Source organism: Centruroides sculpturatus, unplaced genomic scaffold (assembly GCF_000671375.1).
Source record: "Centruroides sculpturatus isolate CEXI.00-Female unplaced genomic scaffold, Cexi_2.0 scaffold1260, whole genome shotgun sequence".
NCBI lineage: Eukaryota > Metazoa > Arthropoda > Arachnida > Scorpiones > Buthidae > Centruroides > Centruroides sculpturatus.
This window is the reverse complement of record NW_019385526.1, coordinates 55,439-68,267: the sequence shown is the minus strand read 5'-3', so window position 1 is coordinate 68,267 and position 12,829 is coordinate 55,439. Positions and strand designations below refer to the sequence as shown.

At 29.7% G+C, this 12,829-nt stretch overlaps 1 protein-coding gene across 1 annotated transcript in view; it reads right to left on the bottom strand.

Moving 5' to 3' along the window:
- Positions 1 to 10,938: 10,938 nt before the first annotated feature.
- The window catches only part of LOC111639818 (ionotropic receptor 93a-like), a gene marked incomplete at its 5' end in the record, with an annotated part of 22,416 nt that continues 20,525 nt past the window's right edge, over positions 10,939 to 12,829 (bottom strand). The window contains 2 exons of the mRNA XM_023385772.1: positions 10,939 to 11,146; positions 11,231 to 11,484. Of these exons, the coding sequence (XP_023241540.1) occupies positions 10,939 to 11,146; positions 11,231 to 11,484 (462 nt within the window). The remainder of the gene's footprint in view (positions 11,147 to 11,230; positions 11,485 to 12,829) is intronic.

Genomic DNA, 12,829 nt, shown 5'->3' with positions numbered 1-12,829 from the left:
CAACTTATAATCACCATACTTTACTATTAAAGCACATATTTCATCCTCTGTATATACTTTTTTTATATATTACTAGCAGACCCCGCCACGCGTTGTGGCTCAAAATGTATCTATTATAAATGTATAACACTTTCCCGGTGGGGGGAATTTTTCGAAAAATCCCTTCTTAGTGTACATTCCCTTGACGTACCCTATTAAAATGCAATCAAAAACGCAAAATACCTCATCTGAAATAGTATAAATAGAAGCGGAGTTCTTTACTGTAAGCCTTAATCCTGTCCATCTCTCCCCAGTGCGGGAAAATTTCGACACGTGCGCACTCGAATGCAGCGTTGTGTCAAAATTTCAAAGGAATCGGTAGGAACAAACGAACATTACATTTTTATTTATATAGATAGATAGAAGATGATCTGCTTTAGTTTATCCTCACAAAAAAGCATAATGCCTCACAAAAAAGCAAACTTAAGGCGTCGTACTCGTAGCGCCATCTGTTGGACATAAAAGCGTTAGCCCTAGATGATGTGTTTTAATTTATATGAATGCTTACGGAATAATAAACAGCCAATGTCCACCCCGAAGTTCCATTATAAATATTGGTGAAAGAGTTTTTGAAATCGGATGAGTAGTTTCGGAGATTACCCGCTACATCCAAACTTACTTACAAACATTACCTCTTTATAATATTAGTATAGATTGCTTTTACCCTACGTAAAATACATTTTCGCTGTCTACTAAAAAGCTTGTCATAATGTTGCGTTACTGCCATCTTTTATTTTGCCTAAAGCTTTATTATTCACTTTTGATTCCTTCATTATATAATTTATGAGTTTTTTTTTCATAATTTCACATATAATATTTGTAAAATTGTTACATAAGATGTAAAAATATGAATATCCTGTAAATGTGATTTTTATTAAAAAATTTTATTTTATTTCTGTATTTCGATTTCATAATATTACGCTTAAAACCAAGCGTTAAATTTACATCTACATTTCGTTATTAGCATTCAGTCTAATGCAAAACTTAAGGACAAACACAATTGCTAGCGGTGAAAGCTGAAAAAGTCACGGAACCATTTCATGTCGAGCCTGCCACCACCTTGCGAGTGCCGAATCGCAGCTTGAGGTGGACGCATTCTACAATGAAGGGTATTCACATAGCCATGACGATAATTACATTAAAAATTTAGAAGAAAATTTTAAAAATTCTTACAAAAAGTTAACAGAAGAAAACACAGGGCTTTTTCATCTTTCTTTATCCTATGTTCTTTCACATCTCAGATAAGACTGTTCCTGAGGTGTGAAAAGAGCGTAGGATGAAGAAAAATGAAAAAGCCCTGTGTTTTCTTCAGTTTTAACTTATTATAAAAATTAAAAAGCTTGTCTTGTAAATTTAAAATGTTATATGTATCTTTTTCACCAAACACTTACTTTAATTGCTTTGATTTGTACAATCTTAGTCTTAGTTGTTCTGTATTGGAATGTCGAGTAATATAGTTCTTTCCATATTTTTTGCATTCGTCAACAGTTCTCTGTATTCACGAACAGATGTAGGAAGTTCTCATATTTTAGACATATCTGTGTATCGATAAGTATGAGATGCTCCAAACACAGATTATTTTTTAACCATATTATAATATTTGTTAGTGAATGCTTACAAGAAATACATGATATATCGTTCTATCTTTATTTGAAGTAAAAGATATTTTTCTCTATTAGCATGTCATGCTAATTGATATTATTATTAACCTGTCAGTGTTTTATTCATTACTAAAAAATGACATTTATTTTTAAGATTTGGATCGTAATCGGAATTTCAGTATTCTTTTTTGGATTCATCTTGTCTTCAATAATCAACTACGAACAACAGTTAATTGGATCTAGGAGACGATGGTCACTATGGAAAACTTTTTGGTATTTGTTTACAACGATAACATTTCAAGGTAAAGTTAGCCAAATATAAGTGAACAAATAAATCTTTACTTTTTCTATGCAATGAGAAGTATATTCTAACAGATCTTTCCTTTTCAGGGGCAAATTTAAACAGTCTAAAGCAATTACCGTCAAGATTATCTGTTGGTTTGTGGCTTCTGTCTCTATTAGTTCTCGGTTACAGTTACAGCGGAACATTAATATCTTTCCTAACAACACCCGTTTACGATACGGCACCGACAACATTCGGCGAATTAGCTTCTGCTGTGCAAAATGGAAAGTGGTCTTGTGGATCATACAAGGATGCAAAATTTGTAATATTCAAAGTGAGCGAAATTGATTAAAAATTCGTGGAAAATAAATTACATAAAATATAAAATAATAAGCACTATAGAAATACTGTATTAATAGATGAAACCATAGGAAGCACACGAATGTAATCAGACTGTTATACAACATACAAAAATTTACGATACAAATTCATAAATAATCTATTGTATTTCAAAATAGAAAATGTAAATTATTTAATACATAATAGAGTATGGTACGTTATGGTATTTAAACCGTAACGTTGATTATAAAAGTCATTAATATCCATATTCATATAGAAACTTCATCAAATGTTAACTAAGTTCTGTACAGTTAACAAAAACAAAACTTTCAGTATGTTACGTCATTGGTAACATAAATTGTTTGCGCTGTTATTTTATGATATGCAAAAATCTTTTTTTGTCTATTCTGTCGAATTAATTGAAAGTTAACTGAAAATATGACTATGATAGATATGTATCAAATAAAATTATATTTGTCACTACATAGAGGCTGAAGAGCTTAATAACACTGCCAAAAATTAAAATTATCAATAGTTTTTAAAATTACAACGAAAGATAAAGTGATTTAAAATTATAATTCACATATATATTGCGTTACCACTTATGTTAAAATTGATTTACATCATCTTGTTTTCGTGCTCTGGATTGGTTTGCGACATTTTATGCAATTCTACATAATTCGTAGGTGAAAATTTAATAAAATGTAACGCTATTTACTTTTGTGGGAATCGGGATGGGTCGAAATTGAGAGATAGTGTTACATGCGAAAATAGGGATTTTGGTTTTGTATCAGTAAGTTATCGGTTTTTCGAAAAATGTTAGAAGAACATAATGTTCTATAAATGGCGTAGGAAGGATCATTTACAGATTAATGAAACCCTATTTCGCCAAAACTACGAACTCGTATACTCGTTATCCAACAGAAATATACATCATATACATTATAAAAACTATATAAAAAGAATATAAAATATTAATTTGTTTTTGGATCGTTAAACTTACGAGCAGCAGTTTAGATAAAATATTTTCACCCAGTTACGAAAATCAGAATGACTATTTATTAAAATATGCTTTACTTTTGCACAAAACACATATTATCATTTTACCTCACATAAAATACTTGAAATTTTTTATATATGAATGATAAACAATAAACAGTTTGTATATCCTATAAAAATTATTATTACCAGTTAGATAAAAATAGATTTTTTACGAAAGTAGTTTTATGTATTGTAATTAAATTTACTTTAATTTACATTATTAAGATATATTTTTTTAGGGCGTCAACTCCGGTTACGAAAAAATTATAATGGATCACATCGATAGCAACAACAACTGGATAAATGCCGAAGAAATAATTAAAAGAATAAGAAGCGAGCGATTTGTTTTCATAGATGCTAGTAATATTGTAAATGAAAAAATAATACCCAAATTGAAGGGAAAAATATTGGAGAGCACAGATTCTCTGATGACATTCAGTGAAGCATATTACTTAAGGAAGGATTTTCCGTATAAGGACGATTTGAATAAAATGTAGTATTTTAAGTTAAATTATGATCATCTTTTATATATGTGTATTATTTTAAGTAGAGTATTTCTTTTTATATTTTCAGCGTGGGTCGTATGTTTCAATCTGGCATAACAGAAAAGATTGAAAAGAAAACTTTTCGTAAGCAAGACAACGATGACAATGAAATGAAACCGTTAGACACGACTCAGCTTTCCGGTTGCTTTCTTCTTCTCGTAGTAGGTTACTCAATTGCCTTTATTTGCCTTGTTGGAGAACGTCTAATTGCAGCCGGAGCGAAAAAGTAATGACATCCATTCCATTTAACGATACTCAAATCGCGATGAGAGCATGAAATTTGTTCAAAAACACAAATGTTACTGTCTCTCACCATTTCCTTTATAAAAAATGATATTTAGAATATTTCTTTTAAATTTACTTCAGAATATAATTACGCTTTATTCAAGTACGAATTGTACAAATAAAAAGTTGTAGTGGATATGAATGCTTTGACTAATATTGAAGATGACCAAGACACATGTATATCGAATTGATGTCATCGTTAATAAAATCAAAATAATCAGTATAAATATGGCTACGTATTCCATATAAAATAATAATCGACTCAATATGTAGTGAATTTTTCGTCAGAAATTTAATATTTATCTTTGACGTATAAATAGCAAATGTAATAGATTTATATATAATCTTTTTCCTCTATTTTCTCAAATGAATGTTAAAATATTTCATATTTCAATATTTCTCAATGACTTTGCCATATGAACTCTCTTTTATTCAGAATTACGTAGATTGATACCTTTCTATAGCTTATACGAAATTAGAGCAATTACACGACTTTGAGTAAATATACTGTATAGTGAATATATTAATATTAATCTACAAGATGTCTGTAATATTTCAATAATGAAATTTGTTTTGCTGTGAATAATTTTTCTTATTATACAGATTTTTATAGTTTCCAGCGTATTGAAACCGAAACTTCCTTCATCTTATCTTCTAGTTATCGTACGTAAACAATTATACATTACTATATTTGCCAACATAAAACTGAATACATGTAAGTCTTAATTAAAGTAAGTATTGTTTACTTGAAGACTTATATATGTACCAGTTATTATTGTATAAATACCGTAATTTGGTTATTTAAAAACGTATGTTGCTTATAAATTTGTAAAAATTGTGATGCTATTTTTATAATTTTGACATAATCGGCGAGATGCCAATGTATGGAAATGGATGAGCTTTGGTCAACGAGCTGAACTGCTCGCAAAATTATTATGGGCGAACAGGAAAATTCTGTTAAAATTACGGAGTTAGTTTTTGTGTGTGCATAATATTTAATTGTATGATTTCTATTGTACATAAAAATTTTAATTGTAAAATACATAAATCAATAAAATTAAATTATAAAAAGAAATTCTTACATTCGGAAACTCAGGCAGATACCCCGACAGTTCTGGCCTAAAGTAGCCCCTGCGATATGAGTTATAATGTTTTTATTTTAAAGTAACAAAACTGATTTCACTGCTATGGAAGGAATCTACAACACCAAAAGTACCCCCTTTATACGCTTGTTACTTTGTTAAAAGAAAACACGATGTATAATAAGCAATTAGCATTCATTTAAATATAATAATTAATAGCATTAATTAATTATTAAAATTTTCTTTTATTGATCAGATTGGACAACTTTGTGTCCGTAATACGAAAGGTTAATTAATTGATCCGTAAATAAAGTTTCAAAAATTTGGATCAATTTTATTAAATACAGTCAGAAAAATTCACAGAGAAAACTAACTGAATAAAACATCCTTTATTAATTTATTTACATTTTTCTATCAAAACTCAGTTTTTATACCGTCTTTTTTATCTTTTGGGAAAAATTCAAAGTAATATTGTAATTTAACTTCTCGAAGTCACTGCAAAATGCAGCACACTAAAATAAATATACGTTACTTCGTAAACAGCTAAAATTGCATTTTATTTTTAAATATATTAATTATAGGTTTTTTTTTTCACGAATAAAATAATAACTGTGATAAAAATGATTTATTTATAACATTAATTCAACTAGGAAATTTAGATCCTCAATTTCATATTCCGATTTAAGTTACAATAATTACGTATTGATTGTAAAAAAGAACTGATTATACGATCACTCCAAATTTATGTTTGTTGTATATTAAAATATCGTACTCTATATTATAATATTTCGATTGTGATATTATAAAAATTATAAATTTCAAGATCTTATGTGAAGTACAGTATACCTTAATCATCATTATTATAATAGACCATCATTATATAATACAGGATGGGCTAACTTACTAAGTTATTTAAAAACTAATATACAGTATTTCTCATTTTTAAGTTTTCGATTGTTTTATTTTTTAAATATTTTTACAGTATGTAATATTTATTTAATTACACCTTAAAAATAACACATCTTAAATGTCCACCATTTAGATAACTTTGAGTTATTGTCTCTTAAAATAATTGTTTAATTTCTACGATCTCTCGGAATATAGAAGTATTCGGACAAGTGGATATTAATATTTATAGCAATATGGCATTAACAAATCCAAAAAATGCATTCATTTCGTAATCCATATAAAAACTTGTTAATTCATTACCTATTTTCTTAATTATTTCGTAATTTTGTTTTTGATATTAGTGTTTTATTTGTATATACGTTTTTATGCGCTATTTATACATTTTCGTGTGTATTTTAATGAGTTTCCTTTCCTGTTCGTAGCATCGGATGTGTAAATAAATAATCCATAAAATAAAAAATAAATACGCGTGGACGAGTTAATACTCGTTAAAGGGTGGAAATAATTTTAAAATTAATATTTATTTATTCATTTAATATCGTAATATTATCTGATTTATGATGCGGAAAGACACACATTTGCACACAAAGAAATCACATTATCATATTACAAATAATACAACTTTATATATCTGTTACATTAAGCAATTGTAAATATTACAATTCGACATACGAAAAATATATCTTCGGTAACTATGTAAAGTAGAAAATTAAAAAGCAACATGATCGTATTGCCGTGGGGTAAATCATCCATAATAAATTATTACACAAAAACTCAAAATTTTCGACTTTTAAATAAAATCAAATATTTAACAACACTTCCCAAAATAATGGATAATTTCACCGAAATTAACAAAATATCAGTTTTGGAAATACACTCCATTCACACAAACTATTACGCACCAAGAAGGTATTGGAATCGAATGAAACTTCATTAGTTCGAACGAAATGATGATGGTAATAAGTGACATATTATAGCAATGTTACAAGTTCTCGTACACACCAGTACAGTTTATATCAACCTATAGTTCTAAGAGGATTACCACTTACCTGGAGTGAAGATACAAACCTTTACACACCTTATAAAATCCTGCGTCAGATTCGCCCGTGAATATTGCAACCGCCGCTCAAGATCTTTCCCGTTCACAGATGGCCGAAGACAGCATTGCATTTGGTCCCAGAAATGTACGAGGGATAACAAATATGGAAATGGCAGACTAAAAAAATACATTTAAATTCTTGTAAAATCTTGTTTGCGGTTTAGCAATTTTTTCTGGAAAATGGCTGTTTGCAGCTCAGCCGTAAAAGGCAACACCCTTTTGTGTTGTCTTCCATGGCAGGAATGCGTACGACAGTGTTGTCTTTCATATCATACCAGTACTAGGGAGGACCGACTGTCTTGCAAAATGGCTTGCTAGATCAGCACGCTTTTGGAAGTTGCCTATCAAAGTAACGGGAAAAGATAGTGTTTTGTTTTTTAGCGCGTATTGTTAGGCACAGACGTTTTATTCGATTTCATCACTCGTTTTTGACAGTGTCCAGACGATTCCCATTTAGGCATTTTAACCGAACAGGAACCTTTCGAACTAATTATAAGATGCTCTACTACTTTCTGATTAAAAGTATGAAACTGACTATCAAACAGATAGCCTCCCGCTAGGCTATCTATTGATATTTGATTTGCTCCTCGAACGAAGGTTGGAAGTGCATAACGTCTAAATTAACGAATTGCCCACTACAGATTATCTATATTCCGTTTAATTGCATCTAACTATTATGAGCAGGAGCGCGTTATCAGGATGCAATTTGAAAAATAAAATGTAAACCTATAAAATTTCACTGTCCGTCCGTCCGGTTGTCTGTTGCCTTTCCTGAATTAATTTCTAGAAGGGAGTTACATAGATGAATTCGGAGAGCAGATGTAAAAACCTTAGGAGCAGTAGGCTCTGATTAACTACATACGAACGTCCGATGCAAACCAGAAGTCACGTTATTTTAGTTCAAACCGTTTTTCCTGAAAGCAGTTAATAGAGGTTCGGTACGCTCTATTGTTAAAGGAAAAGTATGATGTACGAGGCAAGACAGTACATACTAATTTGAGGTAGAGAGCATATATTTTAATAAATTAAATAAATTACAAATATAATTAAAATGACAACCCGGCATTGTAACCATGTCACAATAAAGAATTACTCGTTGTTTATATTCTGACCTGATATTGTTGTAGATGACGTGACGTCACAAAAATCACCGCAATAGATAAACTACAGAAAAAAAAACGGCAATTAACTTACACGCAATACAGTTGCATTAAAAATTTATTCAGGACTATAGAGTTCTTATTTTGTGAAATTATTCACAGTAACACACAGGACAATACATTGTTTTTTAAACTAACGCATGAAAACTAAAAGAAATACACAGTAATAAAAACATATGTTGAAGAGCGGAAAATTTCAGATTGCTAAGCGCGAAGAATTGTTTACCGAGCACAACAAAAGTCAAATGATAATAGTTATATGTTAAATGTTTATAACATTTTCCGTGTCGCTTAGTGAATAATTTCGTAATATAAAACCAAGTGTAAATGGATTTTGGATAGAACTGTATTGTGAGTTAGCATATTGGCGTTTATCGTTAGTTCACCTATCACTGATTTTTTAAAATTTACGTTGTCTACATCATTATCAGCTCAATTAAGACAGAGTATTGTGTTACGATTGTTTTTGTTAGTGTCTGGATCTGTATATCATTCTTACAGTCTTTTCGAACTTAAAACAAGTTTATCAAGTGTTCAATAACTACCATTATACATTAGAAAATACACTCTCCGCTTACACATAGAGTTATCTAAATTAATTCTCTATTATATTCAAAATTATTTTCTAAAATTACATAAACTTTATACATAAATATTTTATAGACATTACTTTAATATGCCAATTTATCGGCAAATATGCTACCTTTAACACTTAGCATTCATTATTTTTTATTCCAGTTTGTAATTATACGTTGGAAATTATATAAGAAAAAAATTTTAGCCGATTGTCTACACTTGTGACAATGTCCCAATTTATGTAATTTGCTATATAAAAAGATATGTAAAAGGTACTTTCTTTTCGAAATATTTTGAAATTATATACACTTAACGGAAAAATAATATTCAAGTTATTTAGCTGCTAAATTAATGTAACAAAAATTACAGTAAGTGTAGAAAGAGTAAAAATAAATTATAATATAATTTTGAATATAAAATAACGTAAAAAACAGAAAATATACTTAAAACGAAAGAAAAAATTTCGTCGAAGCCAACGGATAATGTGAATTAATAAAGAAAATTTAAAGGCATTTTTCGCAATATACAGTAGAGTACATCTGGAGAAACAGAAAATATATTTTGACTGTAACGACTACACAGAGGTTTCTTTAAATCTACATACTTTATTCTGCTATTTCTGTGTAAAAATTCCAAGGTTTGTACTGTATTTTAAACTGACAAATAACATTATATAAATTACTTCTTGTAATTATTGTAAAATAATTCTAAAACTAACCGCGAGAACCTTAATCTATTTCAGGACTCGTTAAATAGAGGAGATGGAATGCACAAGAATTAGAGGCCAGCAATCGTTTCTGTCAGATATTTATTGTGCAACATTCCTTTCTCTGTAATTAACAAATAGCGCTGGAGTAGTACGAATTTACAATAATACCTACGCAACAATATGGAAGAAAAACAAACTAATCTTTCTCTCATCAGAATTTTTGTTTAATAATGACGTTTATCGGTAATGCCGATATGCGTTATTTCCTTATGCGTCTATCATCTTGGAAGTATTGAGGAAGACATCATCCACAGTAATTTTTACAAATAATAGCACTGACTCTCAAATAATTATTTACAAATTTATAATTATATTCTTACATGTGCATGCATTTACCGAGTGTATTATTCTATGGAAAAATTCATAAGATTACAGGTATTATTTATTATTTGTTTATGACTTTCGAAAAATTAGTTATCATCCATATATATATATATATATAACTACTGGTAAATAAATTCTTGTGAATAATTTTCTAGCTACAGTTAAGCTTTCTTATCATTTAATCACGCCGATTAGACAGAGACGATTACCTCATCTTATTAATTAATATTTAATATTCTCTTTATGTGGCTTTTGTAGTGTATATGACGTAAATTTCTGTTCGATAAAGAGTATACGAGTGTAAAGTATTAGCTTGTAAACGGAGAGGGAACGAAAGAAGCACCGACCTCGCTAATTGGATTCGAGTTTGGTCGCCCGTAGACCACTCTCCAGATGGTAAACTCCTGGCATTAAACAAGTGGGTCGGATGTTCGACAGACGCAAAAGTAAGCTTCACCCTTATCCCATCAAAACGGACTGGTGAAAGCTGTTCGCACAAGGAAGATTTGTACAGTAATTGGCCGGAAGTTCCCGTCCAAAAATCCTTACATTGCGGAGCGAACGAGAGAGAAGGGAGAAGGGACCGAGACTGGTAACGAGACACTTGGAAGACCCTCTGAGATTAGAGAGAAGATACTTCTCCGCAAACTATCTCAGGGACGGGTAAGTGCTGAGACCACATAAACCGGACAAATTTTTTATAATAGTTAACAAACAGCAGTTTATTTAATTTTCGGAATTTTAGTTACATTTAAGATAGATATAGTAGTGTTTAAAATGAAATGATGCTTTCTGATCTTCATTGAAAGTGCATTAGCTACATGTGAAGAACGATGAAATAGTTTCTAATGGAAAAATTTGTTTTCAGCAAGATATCTTCTCGTTATTACTTCTTTCTTGTTAACTTTGCAATCAGCAATTCTGAAATTAACGAAGAAAATGATAATGCATATCCAATAAGCAATAAAATGAAAGCACCGCCGAGTTCTTCTAATTTTAAGGGTTGTATTGCTTGAATTGGAATTTCCTCGTCAGTGTCATTTTTAAAGCCATAAATTTTGTCAACAACTCCAGTTGAAATCCAGTTCGATATTCTTGAAAAAATTAAATAGAAAAATATTTACAGATTAAAAATATCATTTGTAAAATAAATATTAAAATTACAAAACAAATCTTACATTGTGTTTAGTTCCCTTTTGTAAGGAAATTCTTTATTCATCGTAAACGCTGCACTAAACACTAGAAGTGCATCGTCAGAAATAAAAACTTTTCCTCGTAGCTGTTGTTTTAATTTTTTCAGTTTAGACATATTTGATATAATAGCAAGTCTCCGGTTCTGTAAATGTGTGATGACTACATCCATTTCAGTGAAATAATTATTATTTAATGTAAGGTGTTCTTTTAATATCGACCCATCTCCTGTTTTCGATTCCTACAAAATACCATATATCTACTCTTCATATTTTTAAAAGTCAAAAAATATATATTATTTAAATTTCCTTAGTTATAGGATAGCTGTTCTTATTACTTTTAACTCTGTAATCCTTTTATTTCAGGTATAGTATTTCATACAGCAAACAAATATCCAATGGTGCAACCCCCTACAATTTATTAATCAATTTTCTCCTCAATCTCTGTAGTACTAAGATGTATTTAAAATTATAAACACTGCATATGTTCTTATACTCGGAATTGAACTTTTACATATGGTTGTTTTTCTATGAAAGCACGTACAAATTATATGGCACTGAAGAGAAGTTCAGAATTTACGTCTGCCCGAAATGCATATGTAGAAAAGAAAATTGAATAATAAATTGTATGTGGTGAAACCATTAAATATTTGTTTTCTATATGAAATACCATATTTAATACAAAAATATTATAGAGTTAACACTAATATATATTTAAATGTTTTACATAAACATTTCGTATCAGATGTGTAGAAATCTAGTGTTATTCTAAGTATTATTTGGAGTTTAGACATAATGATTGAACGCTTAAATAGAATATTATTGTTTCTAAAACTGTAATTATCAGAATTTTTAGAAATAAAGCTGTTTTTTTTTCTATAGAAATAAATTGTGTATGAATAATTTACTACTTAAATAAACACAAAAGATGTATAAATTCCCTAGTTTAACTTTATAAAAGTGAAATTTTCAGTTCAATTAATTATTAGCGAATTGAAGTAGTTTTTTTTTATTATGTAAAATTATTTAGGGAAAAACATATAAAGAAGAAATTATGATTTTTAAAGTTAGAATCAGATTAATGCAAAAAGATTGTGAATTAAGAAGCACGCAATAAATGTAGACACTTGAACGCTGTAAGACTAGTTGATAAAAAGGAGAGAATTAAACCATAAGCTATTATATAACATTTATTTGTATTATTAGTAAAAGCTCGGCAGAAATGAACGAAATACAGTAATACCCCGACTTACACTGCCCCGACTTACGCGAACCCGGAGTTACGCGATTTTCAAATCTCGTCGATTCGTCTTTTGTTTGAGCGCCACGCAACCCTTGATTACTCACTCCCGTCACACTATTGTTCAGCTTACATGTTCGGATGTGTCGCGCGGAATCGACATATAGCTACAATTTATTTTGTGTTATTTATTTCTGTGTTTGTTATATCTACGGAGACTCGAGAGACTCTACTATGTCATCCAAACGAAGTATAACTAATTCTTCTGCATCAAACAAGAAAAGAAAAACTTTATCTTAGGAATGTAAAGTTAACATTGGGTATGTTCGTAAAGTCGAACGAGTTAA